This window comes from Canis aureus, chromosome 35 (genome assembly GCF_053574225.1).
Source record: "Canis aureus isolate CA01 chromosome 35, VMU_Caureus_v.1.0, whole genome shotgun sequence".
NCBI lineage: Eukaryota > Metazoa > Chordata > Mammalia > Carnivora > Canidae > Canis > Canis aureus.
Genome location: NC_135645.1, coordinates 20036977 through 20057222, shown reverse-complemented (window position 1 = coordinate 20057222; position 20246 = coordinate 20036977). Strand labels below are relative to the sequence as shown.

General features: G+C 36.6%; 1 protein-coding gene across 15 annotated transcripts in view; it reads right to left on the bottom strand.

Moving 5' to 3' along the window:
- CBLB (Cbl proto-oncogene B) overlaps positions 1–20246 on the bottom strand; it is a 410036-nt gene that overhangs the window by 42295 nt on the left and 347495 nt on the right. For all 15 annotated transcript variants that reach the window (XR_013372351.1, XM_077884048.1, XM_077884049.1 and 12 more), the window contains 3 exons: positions 16830–17015; positions 14928–15293; positions 8119–8213 (listed from right to left, as the gene is read on the bottom strand). Coding sequence is in view for 14 of the 15 variants with exons in the window: in XM_077884048.1 (XP_077740174.1) it covers positions 8119–8213; positions 14928–15293; positions 16830–17015 (647 nt within the window). In the remaining variant the exon portion in view is untranslated. The remainder of the gene's footprint in view (positions 1–8118; positions 8214–14927; positions 15294–16829; positions 17016–20246) is intronic.

Sequence of the window (20246 nt, the reverse complement as noted above, 5' to 3'; positions counted from 1 at the left end):
GGCCCAGCATTCTGCACGGTGGCTGTCATTCTGGAGTTAATCCGCTGGTAATGCACAAGGACACATTCCCTCAAAGGCGCACAGTCATTTTCTCCCCCACCTGCACCTCTTGTTAAATTCACTGTGTGTTAGTTATTGGAGCCTTTGTGAGAAATACATCCATTTTCTGCAAGTGCACACTTGAAAGAAACCGAGAATATATTTTCTAATGCTGCTCTTAGTGATTTTTACATTTCATAACAAACTCACAGATACACCCCGCTAGAGCACTATACATCCTTGGTGTGAGGGGGGTGACCTGCATATCCCACTGGCTTTATTTAGGTAACCTATAACTCCAACACCACCCTTGCCATGTGCTTTTCTTTCCTTCAACTGAGCGAGTTCCTGGTAACGCACTTTTAGTCCATCAACTTTTCCAGAAGAAAGGCAAAGTTGAAATATCCATTTTTATTGTCTATAGACGAACCTCCTGTGACATTGCCTGACAAAACCGGTTTCTTTCAACTTTAATTTGTTCAATTATGTGTATTTGGTATATGTTCCTTCACGGACATTGTGTTTTCTATGTACTCATCTATGTCTGTCATCTATTTCTGTCCTGAATTGCAAAATGCTTCCAGCTAGACCCTGAGTCAACAAAGGCCTGGCAGATGTGTGTCCAGGGGAGCACTCACAGCTTTTAGACAAAAATGAGTGGTTATCAGAGAAATAGGTGACCAAGCTGCTAAGGGAAAAAGAACAATGTTTTTTTTAGGATTCTTTCATAATCTAGAAAAGCATCTTAAATATATTATTTTGCTCGTTTTCTACATGTAAAAATGTTTGTTTAATCATATCTGCAGGCAAGGTTTTAAAAAATGTATTTTCTTAAAACCGGATCTTCAGAACCTGTTGTATGTATTAGTCCATATCTCTTGTATTACTGTCACAATACTAACAGGGAAAATAGTTAACTCAGGGAAGTCCTTGCCCTGAGAAGTGGTAACATAAAATAAAGCTGTATTTGAAGTGATTGCATATATGCCACAAATAACTTCCTCAGTACATCAGAGTGATTTTGAAGGTTCTTTCATGACATCAAGAAAAGTTGGTGTGGTCTATTATTAAGTTTAACATTAAGCCTTCCTATAAGATTTAATTATAGCATTCACAGACTTGTATATAAATTGGAGAAACAAATTTAAGTGACTTTTTTAAAGGAACTTATTCAGAACCAATATAGATCTCTAAAATTTTTAAGGGTTCTGCTTTAGAAATCAAGTAGATACCGAGGAAACACATACCTTTATTGAGAATCTATCTTTCCAATATATGTTGGATGTTAAAGACTTTACGATGATATATATTTTTTTTATTTTATTCATTTATGATAAGCACACAGTGAGAGAGAGAGAGAGGCAGAGACATAGGCAGAGGGAGAAGCAGGCTCCATGCACTGGGAGCCTGATGTGGGATTCGATCCCGGGTCTCCAGGATCGCGCCCTGGGCCAAAGGCAGGCGCCAAACCGCTGCGCCACCCAGGGATCCCCTACGATGATATTTAAAGTGGCATTATTTGTAATTGCCAAAAACTGGAAACACAAGTGTCCCTAGTGGAGGGATGGATAACCAAGCCGTAGTATGTTTTATTTGATTTTTTTTTTAACATTTTTTTTTTTTAGATTTTTGTTTATTTATTCATAGAGACAGAGACAGAGACAGAGAGAGAGAGAGAGAGAGAGAGAGATGCAGAGACACAGGCAGAGGGAGAAGCAGGCTCCATACAGGAAGTCCCATTGATGTGGGACTCAATCCCGGGTCTCCAGGATCACATCCCAGGCTGCAGGCGGCGCTAAACCGCTGTGCCATCGAGGCTGCCCCTATAGGTTGTTTTAAATTGGAATGCTTACTCTGGAGCAATAAAAAGGAACAAATTATTGATACACTTGACAACACAGATGAATCTCAAAAGCATTATACTAAGTAGAAAGAAGCCAGACTCAACGGGCTATGCACCGCATGTTTCTATTTATATGACCTTATGGAAAAGGCAAAACTACATGGACATAATTCAGATTGGTAATGTCCAGGGGTTTGGGGTGAGGGGAGAAACTGACATAAGGCACGGGGGCGTTTTTTGCAGTGAAGGAACTGTTCTATAACTTGATTGTGGTGGTGATTACAAAGCTATGCATTAGAACTCACAAAGCTGAATTTTACTGTGCATAAATTATGCTTTAACCACTGCAAAAATTTCATTTTAAGATTAAAAATTCATTTTAACTCATTTCAGATATTGTAGATAAGCATCCTTCACAAATACGCTGAATATTCTTAGTGTTTTTCAAATAACTTAAGATGACATAACTAACTTACTACGTGAATTTAGACTTATTAACAGGAACTAAGAGATGCTTGAATCTTGTAGAATCTTGTAGAAAGATGCCTTCACTTAAAATGAAAACAGAATCTCATTCTAACCCTACACGTTTTCTATCAATAGATCAGTAGGTTTATGGAGAAATGGAGAATATATGATAGATTATGCCTCTGTGGGACAAAAAAGAGACCGTATAAGGAATACATTTTATACTGTATATTTAAATAGAATCCAATGGCTCACTTTTTGTTTTTTGTTTTTTTTTCTTTGAGAGAGTGAGAGAGAGAGTATAAGCAAGGGGAGGGGCAGAGAGAGAAGGAGAGAGAGAGAGAGTCTCAAGCAGCCTCCATGCTCAGTGCAGAGCCTGATATGGGGCTCACATCTAAGGAAGCCAAGATCATGACCTGAGCTGAGATCAAATCAGACACTTAACCAGCTCAGTCACCCAGGCACCCAAATGGCTCACATTTCTAAGGCTACCTAATTTTTTGTGATCATAAATGTTTTTTTTTTTTTTTGTAAATTATAAGTAATAGGTTTGTCAGACTACTAGGATTAATGTTGTAACCGTTCCCATCATAGCTTTTAGTCAGAGAAAACTAAACATTATTGGAATTAGTGGCATTCCCTCCTATCCAGATTATAGCCATCTACCGAATGTTTTCCCACAGAAGAGGAGAAGGAATTGCAATTCTACGTGAATTTAGAAATTATAATAGTATAATAAAAAGAAAAATAATATTCATATTTATCTTGTACATTTTCTACACATAATTGCTTTTTCTGTTGAGTCTGGTTTAAAACTATAGACTTGCAACCCTCAACTGTTTTCATCAATGTATCATGTAGGTTCTAGGGCTTCTCCACAGAACACCAGAGAACCTATTTTAGGATGGGCAAACTGCTTTGCAGGAGATTTGAACAAAACTGTATTTTCCTGCATAATCTCACCAATTCATAAGTTAAATTTGAGTTTCAAATATTAAGTCACATCAGTAGGTCAAAATCAAATTCACAAACATTCTACATGATACAACAAAAGAAGAATGCCACAGCGATCAGAGTGAACAAACTGAAAAGAAGGACCTACTCTCTACCATCCCCTATATATCATGTCATGTCCTATTAATAACAATTTATGTTATTAAATTTATGTTATTTATAGGAGACTGCCATCTTGGGTAATAGAGCACCTTTTCATTGACCCAAGGTAAAACAAACAAAAATTGTGCAATGTCTTGGCAAGTCTTAAAAAGATTTTACGGTACCAGAGGAAAACTGGTTCTGAAACTAATAAAAGAGCAAACATATTCATTTGCTAGGATTAAGAAAATAGAGTAGCCCTTAATTACAGCTTTGTCTTCCATTAAAAAGTTTTCTACCATATTTTCTTATATTTAAATAGATAATACTAATTTCTTATCACTGAGCATAGAGAGGATTCATGTAAAATCAAAGTACATATTGTCAACACTGATCCTCAGGTGAACGATAATGGAACATGTTTTCGGGCTCTTTTGACACTAAGTACAAGCAATGAAGCCCGGTATGCGCCACATACAAAATGAAAAATTTCCATTAATTTCCGTTAAAAATTTCCATTCCTTTAAATTTTTTTTTAAATTACAGTGTGGTATTTGTATTAATATCACTCGTGGCTTAGTATTTTTTCCTCTTCTTTCTCTGTCATCCACTTTCTAGTTAGATGCAAAACAAAACAAAGTTTCCCCCCTACCATGAATTTGCCAAATCATTTCGCTCACGTTGATCTAGCTTTTATCGTATCACACTTAGATTTATATAGAGACCTTTCTGGCAACTGTTTAAAGACCACAATCACGTGCACGTTCACACGCACAGATGCTGATGGTTAGAAGTGTGGACCTCTTTGGTGACTCTCAGTGAGCGGTGGCAGGTGCTGATGCTACATTCACAAAGTGACATTTCTAGTTTATTTTCCCTAGCAATTTAGTATATAAATGGGGATATTTTGATAATAACCAATAATGTCTACTAAAATTTTACTCTATAGAAGTGTTCTAACTATATTTTCTATAATTAACATTTCAGGGGGAAATGGTATAGTCTACTGCAAGGTAATGCTTTAATATATAAGTTCCATATTGTTAAAAATTTCAGAGTTCTACTCATGTGTCTAAGAGTGTAACCCATCTACTAAATTTGAGCACTGGGCATGTAGAAATAAATTTATTAGCTTTAGATGGTACCTACTGAAATAGTAACCTGAATATAATATAAAGTTTAAAGCTTAGATGGTATGTCCACCTGTTCCCTCAACACTTCTATTTAGGGGTGTGTGTGTGTGTGTGTGTGTGTAATAAGCATCCCAAACTCAGCAGATCCCTAAGTCTCAATTTTATCACTCTGTCCTGTTCCCACATCTGTTCCTTCTCCAGTCTCCCTCACTTTGGGAAATGGCACCAACAATTCAGTTTCTTTAGCCAAAAATGCATGTAGGGGTCGTCAGTGACTCTCATACCTCACAGATATCCAATTTATTAATGGGTACAACTGCATCAAAATATGCCCAAAGCTGATCCAGGAGCTCCATCACTGTTACTCCAGGCAAAGCCCTGACGATCTCTGACTGGTCTACCACAGCAGATGACTATACTCTCTGCTGGTCTTGCTTTCACTTCTGCTGTCCAAAGACAATTTTCCACATAACAGCCGGGGAAATTCTTTAAAAATGCAAACCAGGGTCACGTCAGAGTGCTGATGGAAACCTTCTGAAACTAACCAAACCAAAATTCTTATCTTGGCTTTAAAGGCGGTATGTATGCTATTTAGCCAAGGAATAACTTACTCAGCTTTGGTCAACTTATTTCAAGACAAATATAATTTAGTAAAAATTCGCACTACAAAGTAAAAGTCTGAAAAATGTCAAAACGTTAAAACTCTAGACATTAATATTTGGAGCATGTATACATTTGTATTTATATATTCATTAATTCTTTCCTACAGTTTCCATATTTTATAGAACAAACAACTGCTACCTATATTGTCAGAATAAAAAACTGAAGAGATAAATGTGCCATTAAAAGTCAACACTTGTATTGTTAATTATGGTTAATTTGCAGCATGTAAAACTGAAAACTAATTTGCTGTTAAACATATGTTGTTAAAGTATTTCTCTGTTTAAATAAAGCAACTGCACTGTTTCTGAGGGAAAAATCAAGAGTAAATGGGGACAATATATATTCACATGCACTTACAAACTGAAGTAGTAGATAAATATCAATAAAATACATTATCCTATGAATTTATTCTTAATTTGTAGGAGAAACAGGTATCTAATATTAAATATATAGGAAGCAAACTGTAACCTCTGCTTTTTATCCCACTTGCCAATATAAATTTAATAAACGATACTCAAATTTAATCTCCAATTGGCAAGATTTTATTTACTTCATTTTCTGATATTCTCTGAATTATCAGAGTTAATTGAACTTAGATGTTTTACTACATATTCATATATCCAGAGTTCATTTGAGGCTAGAATATCATATAGTTCTTACTGATTTAGAGCTTCCTATACGGAATATGTGTATTTGACTCCAACTTTTATGTCAGCTACGTTATCTGGCAGTTCCCAGGAATTACCATTGGAGAATGCTCCAATTACCTTAGTTTCCCACTGTCCCCTGAGTGATGTCACATTTCACACTCTTGCTTTTTCTCGTCCACTCCCTTTTTGAACTGTGTCTATTCTCTGTTAGGGAATTTCCATCCTCTCAAATAAACATCTTTGGACTTACAAAGCCTGTAACAGTCTTTCCTCCAAGCCTAAGTAAAACTAACAAGTAAGAATTGTACAGTTTAGTGCATAATGTTCTCTTGTGATTCCATGTAATTTAATTTTATTTTCTAAAATAGAGTGTAAATTTCTTGGGGGCTGGGATTTAGCTTATCCTTCTTTTGTATTTATATGTATAGAGGTCTCTAGGGGACCAGCAGAGGAAGAAGTGAAGATGCTTTAAGACTTTCAATTAGAGGTGAGATCTTACCCAATAATCAACCAAGCAACCAGGTATTCTCAATATATTCACTACATCTCAAAACAATAAGGTGTTATGGAAGAATCAGAAAATAAAAAAGGTTTTGTTCTCAAACCCTAATATTTTCAATGTGGAGAAGCACTTTAAAATAGAAAACCATGGAGCAGACTACATAGTTAAATGTGTAGAAAGTTAACTGTAGGAAAAATGAGAATTAGTTTTACCACTTACTATCATTATGAATGAAGGGTCACAGAAGTTTTCATAAAGAAATAGAGCCTGAGACATGGACCTTTAGAATAAAGATTCTGAAAGGGTGGTGCACAGGAGAGAAGAACTTGAAAAACTCAAAAAAATAAAACAGAAAAAAAAATCAAGACAAGACTGGAGGGCAAGCATTAGGAATTACTGAACAATATTTTAGTTGGGTAAAATCCTGTGGATCTTACTGCTAGCAGAAGAGCATATAAAAAGAAAGAAAACAATGCTAGGTTTTAAGTAGGAAAGTGGTTTGGGGAAAGTAGAATTTAAATTATTTCAGCTGTGTAAACAAAATCTATTGGAGAAAAGGCAGGTAGTCTGATTGGTTGATTTATAAAGAGTTTATTTATTCATGAGGGACACAGAGAGAGAGAGGGAGAGAGAGAGAGAGAGGCAGAGACACACAGGCAGAGGGAGAAGCAGGCTCCATGCAGGGAGCCCGATGTGGGACTCGATCCAAGGACTCCAGGATCACGCCCTGGGCTGAAGGCAGGCGCTAAACCGCTGAGCCACCCAGGCCTCCCAGTAGTCTTATTTAATATAAAGAGTAGGAGGGGATCCCTGGGTGGCTCAGCGGTTTAGCGCCTGCCTTCAGCCCAGGGCGTGATCCTGGAGTCCTTGGATCGAGTCCCACATCGGGCTCCCTGCATGGAGCCTGCTTCTCCCTCTGCCTGTGTGTCTCTGCCTCTCTCTCTCTCTCTCTCTCTATCATAAATAAATAAATAAACAAACAAACAAACAAACAAATAAATAAATAAATCTATCTTTAAAAAATACATAAAGAATAGGAAAATGGGAATCAGGAGACCTGGTTTTATCCTGGTTTGACGTGGGTACATATATCATTTAACTGACTGTCCAATGTGTCTCTTGTGTCCTCGTGTTTCAAATGAGACAACCCAGGTTAACTTATTTTTCAGTTAACTCATTTTAAAATCCATTAATACTAATTCTAAGATCATAACATATCATGGGTAAGCTTCTTTCAGTTGTCCAACTCTGAGGCAATGGGGCAGATTTAGCTGATTATAAAAAACTTCAAAAGAACAATCAATAGGATTTAGTGGCTGAATAAGTTTAGGAATCGAGAAAATTGAAAGAATCAAAGGTTATTTTCTGATACCACACTGGATAGTTGGGATAAATGTGACACCACTCAGGGAGAGAGGTAAATTGGAGGGAAAAGCTCCTTTCCTCTTCTCGGGTACAAAGATGATGTAAATTTTCTCTCCCTGTTCTTCCATGTGTAATCCCACATGTAATCCCAGAGTTAGATAAGTATCATAGATGCTGTGGTTACCAGCAAAGAAGAGGAAGGATCTTGATTTCTGGTACCTTAGTTTCTAAACCTGGCTGGATCATTTTTGTTGACTTTCTATTCAAGTTTCTATTCACTTTGTACTTTCTGTATTGTGTACTTCACATCCACTATTATCGTATCTTTATGCACGGACAAATGATCTCCAAGTAACTCACTTGATGCTAGGGACAAGGGTGGCAGCTGGAGGAGGAGGTGAAAGCCGGGGAGGAACATCGTACTCTTCGCTTCCCAGGTGACCATTGGAAAAGACCTGAAAGGACAAAGGGTCGGTTTAGAATTTAACTTGTGGAGGACCTTAAAACAGCAGCAGCTCTTAGAAGAACTATAATTTTGAAAAGAATATGTAATTTCAGTTTATTTAGACAAGTAAAATATCATATAATTTACTTAGGGAGTCAGTAGCACCATAGTGATTATTCACTACCACCCAAAGGAGTACCGAGTTATAGGTAAAACATATAATACGACATGATTCTTATACATATTGAGAAGGAATATGTACTTTAATTTCTATAAATCAGATATTGGCTAGATACAAAGATAGTAAAGTTTCCCCAAATACCAATAAATTTTTATTGAGAAGTTACCATTCTCTCTAGGAAAAAGAAAGCAGTACTGGTGCAATTCTTATTTCAATTCTCCCAAATAAAAGTGTTCTAAATCATCTCTCTCTGGAGTTAACAGAATATTTTTAAACTTCTTGATAAAATAGTACATGAGTACAATCAGAAAGGCCTTTCATCTTTCAAGGCTTGGAGCTTCAACACTATTGGCAACTAGAGACCCGTTCTGGCTTTCAAAGTGCAGGCAATTTTAAATGAAATTTTCAGTGTAAACAACACAAACTAAAACTATTACCTTGCTCATAAGGTACTGTAGAGAACCAGTGTTTAATTACTCAGAATAAGAATTTCCGATTTCCAGTTTCTCAGTTACACTACAGGGACTGAACAATTGCTTGTTACTAATCCAACAACTTGAAATTAAAGCCATTTAAAGAGAGAGAGAGAGAGAGAATAACTTTGTATATTCACGCACGTACAAAAAAAATTAGGCGTATTTTAAAATCTTTAAGTAATCATTAGAGTTTTATAGTGTGGCTCTTACCTAAACTCTTATTAATTCATATTTAAAAGGTAGGCTGATGTGGGGGCAAAAAGCTATAATATAACCTGAATAGCTCTACAGCACCATCTATGACCTACCAATTTCTTTTCCTCCCCTCATATTTCTGAAATGGTACTGAAGCCTTTAGAATGTTTAAAATAAAAGTCCACATCCTTCTCTATCAACTTAAAATAAGAAACATGGTTTAAAGAACACATTTGAAATATATCAATGATTGCATTTCAGAGCTACACAATCTAGATCTTAGAGCACTGAAGTTTCATCTAAAAACTAGGACCTGTGCTAGAATTCCAATTTCTCTTTTGCACGTCTCCCTCGTTAGATGCCATATGATAATTACACATTATGATAAAACAGATCGCAAACACCGTTTCACTCGAAATTCCACGTTCCCACCTGCACCCATTCCAATAGACTTAGAATCATTTTAGCTGCTACTACCTGCGTGAGTGCAGTAAGTTACAAGTTGAGCTAAAAATAAATATTTTATATTCTTTGGAAATCTGAAAAGCCTGTTTATAAATAGGAGAGAAAAATAGTTTCTCAAATGTGTAGATTGATAGCACCAACTGAAGCAGTTTACTGTGCAACCCCATGCACTCAGGCTTTCTTCTTCTTCTTAAGAGCGGCAAGGCAGGCGGAAGGGGGCGCAGAGAGAGAGGCAGAATCTTAAGCAGGCTCCACGCTCCCTGTGCTAAGATCACGACCTGAGCCAAAATCAAGAGTCAGTTACTTAAATCAACTGAGCCACCCAGGGACCCCAGATTCAGGTCTTCTTTAATTCAGCGGAGACATCTTTTTTTTTCTGCTTTCCCAGCTGACTGTCCCAAATCAGCCACAATTGCATTGAAAATGGTACCAACTGAAATATTCTGATCCTATTACTCTTCTGCCAACAAACAACAACAAACTTTAAAACCTTTTCCTGTCTCGCAAACTAAAGATAACAGTGTAGAATTCAGGACAATTCTATTATTGGTTTCATTTTTATTTTATTTTATTTATTTATGATAGGCACACAGTGAGAGAGAGAGGCAGAGACACAGGCAGAGGGAGAAGCAGGCTCCATGCACTGGGAGCCCGACGTGGGATTCAATCCCGGATCTCCAGGATCGCGCCCTGGGCCAAAGGCAGGCGCTAAACCGCTGCGCCACTCAGGGATCCCTATTATTGGTTTCAATCTACACTACGTGTTCTCTCTCCATATTCCGTCCATCCAAAATTGACTTCTTCACTATGCCTACTTTCCCCACCTTCATGCTATTCCTTCCTGTCAGGTCTACAGAAACACCTACTAATCTTTTCGTGTCTGTAGCCAGTGACCTTCTTACGCATAGCTTTCTTTGTTCCTTCTTTTACAATGCAGCTCAATTAGATTTCTTTTTTCCTCTTGAGGACCCCGTATTGTGTTTTCTGAATGATTTTCCTATGTCTATTCTCTTAGTTAACTAATCATATACCTGTTTCATTCCCACTAGACTTTGCTTTGTTCATTTTGTATTTCCCCTGGTGTCTTGAATATCCTAAGTACTCATAAAGCTAAAACAGGCTGAAGAAATGTGAATATATTAGGGGAAGTTTAGACTTATGGAAGAAGTTTAATCTGAGTTATCATGTAACTTATTATAAATTCTAGGTTATCCCAGATTAATATGTTTCTACATGCCTCAAGATAGCATTTAGTGCTAATCTTGAAGTTTGAAATGTCTTCTTATGATTCAGGTATTAGCTAAAATTTAAGCTAAAATTAAATACTTTAAGTATTTGGGACCCTTGATATACAGGGAAAACACATACTTTTGTGATAATCTTAGTACAATTAAGACAGAACTTATTTATACAAAATCCCAAATGCAACCCATTTTCCCCGTCCCACATATGTGAACCCACACAAACACTACCCCCAAAATATTGAATAGAGACAGTTCAATGCAATGTTAGTATCTGGATATAAGTAGATAAATTTCAAGTATCCAGATACTTTAAAACATTTTAATGCAAATCTTTTCACCTCAACTAATTAAAATAAACCACCACCAACAATAAATATCTAGCCAACAAAACATTTATGAAAGAGTAGGTTTCTAACTGTGGCTAGAATCCGAGAATTTCAGACAAAGGAAATAGTAGTACAGGAAAGAAATTTCTTACCAATAAAAGATGATAAATAAGCCTAATAATGCTTACCTTACAGATTCCCGTTAAAAGTCAAGTATTACCTTAGCTAATTTGATTGTGCCAGGTGGGAGGGAGGAGAGAAAGGAAGTCAAAGAAAGTCACAGAGAATTCTTACACTTCATTTCAACAATGAACTCAATGGCTCTTTCCCTCACAGCTCCCTACAGGTAGCAGAAGGTGTGATTAGCATTTAATTTATTCTTGTTCCCCCCCCCCTACCATTTATCTAGAGAAGATGCAAATACAAAGGGCAAATGTCTCCAGGGGATGGTGGGCAGTGGCAAACTGAGAGAGGACTACACATGATGAAGGGAAGCGGGTTGTCTCTCATTTACATGAACTTCTCTTCAGGTACATTTAGTTCTCATTTAAGCATTTCATGCTTACTCCAGTTTTCTTATCTTTAAAATGGAAAGAGAAGCGTTCATTTGAAGTATAACCTCTAATGAAAACAAGTCTAAATGAGTGCTGTCCCTACTTCACACAAGAATGTATTGGCTTACAACTGGCGAGACTGGAGGGTTACAGGGAGATACATCAGCTTCCATTCTAGAGCCCCACCCCCCTTTATTCCCAGGATGAAATGTTTTAAAAACTGCACACCTCACAGTACAGAGAGTGAGGATACACCCTAACACTTATCATTCTCATTAAAATAGGAGGAAAAAAATTCCTATTTCAAACAAGAAAATGACATTCTACCTTTTGCTGGAGGCCAGTGCTGAAAAAATATATTAAAAAATGGGTTTTCCTCCTTGTATATACGGTGGATGTCTTCTTCTTCCAAGCCCTTTCCCTGCCCGTGCCCAACCCCACCCCAGCGCACCCACACTCTCTTGCTTCTACCATCAGCTTAAATATTGGACTAACTCACCAACCAAGTGCTTGCGACATACTCATTAGGAATTATGCTAAATAGAGAGCAAGGAGAAAGAGATGATGATTTTGAATGAAAATGTCAGCTGTTACAACATACACTGCTACTTCACATCTAGCTATTACTTCTGATTCCAGGCCTGAGGAGCATGAGGATTTATTTGGAGGTTAACTATTCTCCTAGATAAGGTACTATTATTCTTCCATTTTATAAAGTAAGGAAAATAAGAGAGACAAACCAAGAAACACTAATTCTAGAGAACTGATGGTAATCAGAGGGGAGGTATTTTGCTCACCCTCTGGACAAAATAGGTGACAGGGACTAAGTCGTGCACTTGTGCTGATGAGCACCAGGTGATGCACAGAAGCGTGGAATCACTACACTGACCACCTGAAATTAATAGAACGCTGTATGTTAACTGTGCTGGAATTTAAATTTAAAAAAAAGAATAAGATATTTTTTATGTTATAAGTAAATCTTTCTCTTTGTAAAAAAAAAAAAAAAAAGGTAAAAATAAGTGGAGTTGGGGCAAAGACGTAATAAGTTGCTTACATTCATAAAGCCAGTAAATTCTAGAGCAGGAAATAAAACTCTGTTCTGAGTCCAGAGCCTGGTTGATCTGTGCTGATAAGATTTTTAGTCAGGTTAAAATGCAGCTATCAGCTTTGCCTTATCCTTGTCATTTTTCCTTCTGCCTGAAGGAGCTGAATGGTTTCTCTGCTATTAAAACATTTGGTTAAATTTGAAAGGGGAGAGAGCATTGCGATGCCGGTTATCCTGAACACCACGAGGGTCTTGCATATAGAAAGCACTTACAAATGTGAAATTTAATCGGTTTGGATGTAAGCACCATAAAGATGTAAGAAACAAAACTCCAAGGCAGGAGCCCAGAAACTGAGGGCCACAAGATCCCAGCTGGACCCAGTCCTCTGTTAGATGTTAGCGGAAGCCAGCCTCTTACGTTTCCCCACAGTGAAATGAGTAAGAAGAGTTAGGCTTTTTCTACTGTATGTAAGTTATGACGTACCTTGTAGCCTATTGAAGGTCCTTCATAAAGATCATGAGAGAGAAAAAGAGATGTTTGTCTTACAGCATTTATTACATTCACTATATATAAATCCTTCTTTTATCATGCACCACAGAAGTTGAAGAAATAGACTGAAATCATAAATCTTAGAAGTCTAATTTTGGTTAAAACTTTGTATCTGGTTGTAATGTGAAATTAACTTTGAGAATATAAACACTGCATTATTAATACACACAATATATGAGATTAGGCCTTAAAGAATCTTAATGAAGCTTATTTAGCCAAAACTAAATAAGATTAAAATCCACCTTTCAGTGAGATACTGTGCAATTTCCTCAATGTTCTCTGGCATATTAATATGTATCAATGATCAAGACACAGAAGTTCACATACAAAACATTTGAAGGAATCTTCACAACTGAAGTCACTATTAATATTTCATACCTATAATTAACAAAATAAAATTTCATACCTATAAGTTATGAAATAGTAACTTCAATTTAAAAAATGGTAACCTTCCATACAAAAATTAACAACCAGTGTTCTAGGGCTTAGAAGGGCAGGTTGTATTAGTGCTTACACTATACAACATATTATGTAAAAGAACCATGAAATAAAAGGTCTTCAATGAACTGGCTAAGATAATTATTGTAAGTATTTCCAAAGTCCATTCAAGAAATAAATTGTAATATGTTGCTGAGATATAACCTGTCAATTCACATCAGAGGCTGTTCCAATCCTCTTCTCAAGACAAGTAGGACCATATATGAATGAAACGGAATAGAAACTAAAGGAAAAAAAGAAAAAAGAAAAAAAAAACCCAGCAGATCCCTCCAATCCAGATTTCAGGTTGTGGGAATGTACATTTGAGGATAAGCACTCCATTTTCAGAAAACACTATAAAAGTGGTTTTATTAGTACTTTTTCTTTCACTTACCTTCTAGACGACCTTGGGGGAAACCTTTAGAGTTCTTCATATTTAAAACAGATGATATATTTAAAATACCGAAGGTACCAAGGTGAGTTACTGGCAGAGTCAGGGCAAACTCCCACCATTCCTCCCCTTGCTGTGAATGCCAAACTAGACATTTTGACTCTTCATATCCTGGCTACCCTAGAATCACTGAAGTTAAATACACAAAGTTCTCTTTACCACTTAACCTTGGCAAATGAGCATGTGTGAGCACGCACACATGTATATGCATGTGCGTGTGACGGTCTCGTTCAGTTTTATGGATGAAGAGCTTACTCTGTAAGAGTGAACTGCAAGTGGTGCCTTTATATATGGGAGAAGTTCATTTTACCTGGACACGCAAGGTGACTATCGTTGGCAAAAATTCCAATGATCGATTTATGATATGCTACAGTCAACTTTTTTTCAGATTAGACAGAACCAGAGGAGTTAAAAAAAAAAACAAAACACAACAGTACTGATTCTCCCACCTACAAGTTATTAATAGGAAAAAGTTTTGGCAGATGAAATAAGGGAAGGTAAAATAAATCTCCTGCAAATTGTCTGGTGTCTTCACATTAAAATTAAATCATCACTTAGAACCTTCTTCCTGACTTCTTTTAAGTTTTAATGAGCTTCTGATTATTTATAACTTGGAGAAAATTAAAGACCTTCAGGGAAGTGCCCACACCAGGCAAAAAAACAAAACAAAAAACAAAAAAACACTGCCCAACCTTTTATACTACCTCCTGTCAGAAGAGTTCGAGCAGACTGTTTAGCTTCTGCTTTGCTTATTCCTTACCTTGGCTCCTTCTAAAGGCAAATCGTGGCGTCTGTGTTTTCGCAGAAGCACAGGGTCAGAGCCCATTCTACTGTGCCTTCCATTTACATTTGAACTTGCTGTGATTCCAGGCTTTGGAGAGCCATCCCCTAATTGTCGACAACCCACTGACTGATTAGTTCCAAACACATCCCGAGGGCACCAGGCTTCAAGAGGCATTGGCTGGTCTCTAGAAGGCACACTTTCCACGTGATGGAAGTGACGACTCAGTCTGTTGTCAGGTGGGATCGGGGGAGGTCTCTCAGGGGGAGGTGGAGGAGGATCTCTTAAGGGAGGAGGCGGTGCTGGGAGTGGTTTATCTTGTTTTCTCACCATGCAAGGAGAAGACTGATGAGATACAATGGAAAAATAAATGAATTAGAAGTTGCACCATGAACTGAAAAATGATTTCTTGGCTAGTCTATTATCACTTTTGTTTTCTAAGCCATAATGGAATTTTATTAGATCCCTGTGCCATCTTTTAATGTTTCTTTTTATCATCAGTTAATGACGTTAAAAAAATTAATAAGAAGCTTATGTAGAAAATGAATACATAAACTTGAATGTTATGGACTATAAAGACTACGCAGGAAAAGGTAGCAGAATATCAAAATTATACAATGATTTTGACTCGTTGAAAATAATATGCAGTTCTTAATTTATTTGCACTCTTTTACAATTTAGGAGAGAGAAAAGAAACTAGCAAAGTTATTGTTGTTTTACTTTTTGAAAGAGCAACTTGATTTGTAACATCTCTGAAAGAATAAAAGCCATTTTCTTATTTGCTGCTGCAACATAAAGCTACTACTAAGGGGCAAATTTGCTCTGATCCTGTCTTTTACCAGTTATTACTAGAATAGTGGAAAATCACAAATAATAGAGAATTACTTATACAACTTATCTGAATTCTTATGGATCCTTAATATAAAAAAGAATCTAATTCCCATATGGAAATATAAAGGTACATGCACCTGAATTCAATCTATATGACTTTTATGGTTTTATTTTTATTTACATGGTTCATCTGATGATTTTGTGCTTTTATCGTTAGAAAATATTACAGAAAAAAGGAATGTGCTGAATGTTTACATAATTCTAACTAAATGTCATCCTAAAAAGTCTTAATCTGATCTTAAAATCAAGTTACCTGTAATGGAGAACAATCAAATACTAAAATATTGTGCTTCTGACTCATCTTAGACTCTCTAAAGTATAGTACCCAAATGGAATTAACTTTTTAAGTCTTATATTTAATATAGCAAAATACACCCTTATCAAGTTTGGAAACAAAAGTCCTCACAAAACTAAACAAACTGTAGGCTTATTAGATTTATACAGTTAGGATTACGTCTTTAATATTAAAGAGTAATGTAATTACTCTGCAAATATTGTAATTCTTTGTAATTAATTCCTTCAGGTATAAAAAGTACTATACAAATAATTGCCTCTTCTGAGTCACCTTGAAACCTGGGTGATAATTTATCACATCATAAGCCCTTATGCAAATATACTTCCATCACATTTTTCTTGTCATGACACTATGAAAATGAGTGTAAAATATCATTCGATAAGGGCATGCAATTTATTTTAATACATATAATGACTTTTAAAATCTATCTTACAGAATAACTATATTTACTCTTCTATGCATTTTTGCAAATCAGGGAGACACTACAGTCCTACGCTCTCTGAATAATTATGTAACTTTTACAGTAATAAAGCAAAAATAGGATAGTGGGCTCAGCATAAACAAAATGAGAAACACATCAAAGTTCTTCATAAACAATTAAGAGCACAAGAAATACAAGTGATGGAATTCAAAGGAATCTGAGCAATCCGTAATTGTCACTTTACTGATCTGTGTTTCTAGTAAAATCGGTTTACCTTTGGTGAACCAGTGGGACTGCCACAGGGAGACCGAACTATGCCTTTCTGAATTAGATCCAGGCGAGGAGGTACTGGTGGCAGGCTCAGATGTGGGATCTGGAGAGGATCTGGATGTGGCTTTCTTCTCTGTGCAAGGGGAGAGGATCCTGGTGATGTGACTGGTGAATTTTGCCTATCAGTGCACTAGAACAGAGAAGAGAAAGAGGATGTTGATTTGATGTGCAAAGTGTAGGCTTTTCAGTTCTTAAGGAAGACATTTGGTTTGAGAAGGTGTCTGCCATTGAACATCTGTTAAACTCAGTTTACTCTGATTAATAGATGGGAAGCACTCACATGGCCCCTCAAGGGCAGTATTATGGGAAAAAATAAATGGGTAAGTTTCTCTTACATATTGCAGACAAGGCCTAGGAAAAAAAGAAGAGCAGAAACATAGTGTAAAAACAATCAAAGGCAAACATTTCCCTCAGAACCCCGTCCACATTTTATGAGGAAACCAGAAACATACAATGCAGTAATGCACACTGCTCTTGGTTTCTATATTATGAAATTTTCTTAAATCTTTGATTTATAGTGTATTCTAGAACTCAGAAGTCATTTTGTTCCATATAAAATATGCATCCAGTGCATAGCCCTACTTTCGTACATCCTAATTAAATCAAGCAGGGTTTAAAAAATAAAAATGTGTATTTAAAATAAAAAGAGCCCAATTGTATTTTCCTCAGGCGTTCATATGGAAAAGATATCAAGTTAAATGTTTTTCTTTGCTACTGCAGGTTTTCTACATTGTTTTGTATTTCTACTGCAATTTTCTACATTGTCTTGTAGATAAAATGGCAATGAAAAGCCAGCAACAAGTACTCTGATTTGTACGTATGTAACCCTTTTTTATTTTAGGATTTTTCTTTTAATGTGACATAATCTGCTGGTGATTTCATACTAATTATACTAATAATAATCATACTAATTAATAAAATGGCCTCACCAACGTAAACAATATTGTTATGAAATAGTAGGCAGCCCCTTTTCAAGGCTAAGTTACTAGCTCTGTGGAGATCTAGGCTTGATTTTTATACCTACCGATGCTTTGATAGTCATCTGTTTCCTAATGCTAGTATTTTCAGTGTTAAGCTGGTTATCAACCCATTTTCCCCCTAACATTACTCATCTTTATAAGAGCAGTCAATGTCAACAATTGACAATTTAATTTGAACTGTAGCAACAGTGAGAAAGATTTAGCCATTCTGTCTTTATCTGAGGGGGAATGATAGATTTGTGTTCATATCCACACTTAGTTACACTGTATAAGGCTTTAGTAAAATTGGGTTTGTTTGGTGTTTTTTCCTCATGATTAGACTAGGGTTATGGGGTTTTGGAAGGAAGACAAAAGTCAAGTAATATTTTAACCACATGGTATCAAGGGCCCACACTATCAACGATTCCTCACTGTTGATGCTGGCCTTTGATTATATAGCTAAGGGCTATCTGTCAAGGCTTCTTCAAGGTCAAGTTACTCTCTTTTACTCTCCCTGTCCATTCTGTACTTCCTGCAGGGCAGTCACTATGCACAGACCACACTTAAAGAGTGGGGAGCTACAGTCCCCACTGTAAAGGCTGCTTTTTAAAAAGATTAATTTATGTATTAGAGACAGAGACAAAGAGAATGGGGGGGGGGGCGTGAAGCAAAGGAGAGTATCTTCAAACCAACTCCCTGCTGAGTGGGGAGGCCAACACAGGGCTTGATCTCAAACCCATAGAGATCACAACCTGAGCTGAAACCAAGAGTCACATGCTTCACTGACTGAGCCACTGAGGCACCCTGAGATATTCTTAAAAGTAAATTTGAGTGGCTCAACAAAATCATCTAGTCCATCTCTCAGATATGCCTGAATATTGTCATGACACTGCTGAACTTCCAATTCTTTGCTTCTCTTTAGGGTGCCAAATAACTAAAATAGGTCAACAAATTTACCCATAATTTTACATGACATATTAAGAAACTTTTCTTCTTTTTAATAATTCCATGATTCTTTTTTATATCTCTTACCCTGTGATAAGACAAAAAAAATCTCAATTGTTACTAAATTAGAAGAGAAAAAGTAGAAACTCTGTAGTCATAATAAACTGATTTTAATGTAGCCGCTATTCTTAATAAAATAATTCTACTGGGATGCCTGGGTGGCTCAGTGTTTGGGCATCTGACTTCAGCCCAGGGCGTGATCCTGGAGTTCTGGGATCGAGTGCTGCAATCGGGCTCCCCAGGGAGCCTGCTTCTCCCTCTGCCTGTGTCTCAGCCTCTGTGTGTGTGTGTGTCTCATGAATAAATAAATAAAATTTTAAGAAACAAAAACAAAAAAAACAATTCTACTTAAAAATCCATGGAGTCCTCACATGGTCAGGAATTTGAACCTTCTGGAATAAAAACCACCCCAAAATGATCATACACATAATAGAAAGAATTCCTGATATAAACAATGTGCATCACAGTATCACAGTATCTTAGATCAGGAGACGTCACAGGACCTCCAATTCTCCACACATCCCATTAGGACAATTTGCAAAACCATCACCTGACAAAAATGCTTTGGTCACCTGGTAATTATCCTTTACAAAAAAGACTGAAGAAGCAAAACTATCTACAGTTCCTATTCCATCCCCCCTCCCTGCCACACACACACACACACACACACACACACACACACACAGAGAGAGAGAGAGAGAGAGAGAGAGAGAGAATTACATAGCACTTTATCCATTTAGTTGTTTGCAGAGAAAGTTTTCAGCGCTAGGTGCACAAAATGGACACTGCTGAATAAAACCTCTGCTCATCTGAGCACTTTCCTTCCACAGCTATCTTCCTGCTTCCTTCATTACCTGAAAAAGAGAATTCTGACACAGCCAATAGACCACCTCACACCTTAACTTCTGCTTTAATTACTAATATTTAAACAGTTCCCAAGTTCCTAATATGTTTAAATAAAGGGATGGATCTGAGGTGAATTGAGTGAACTGTTAGATTTGAAAGGATATACTGAAAATTCTCAGGATGGACATCCAAACCAGTATGTGGGGTGCAGCAATAACCTTGAACTTCTAGATACTTCTAGAGAAGCATATTCTCAACAGCTTTGTGAATGTAACTGGAAGCAGATCTTGCTTAAGCATAATTCATATTGTATTCTCAAGGCAATTATATACCATCCTCCTGAAAAACTAATTCATTTTGAAGCATTATAATATCTGTAAGTTGACTTAGTTAGAAGGATTTTATGGAGAATATATTTGTAATGTGAAGAAACAAAAGATGTTTCATCTTTACTGATTATGTAGACTAAATTTACCATATTTTATTTATTTTCCTGAGTTACCCTGAATCATATTAAAATCCCCATGTAAGAGTAGATAATTTAACAATGC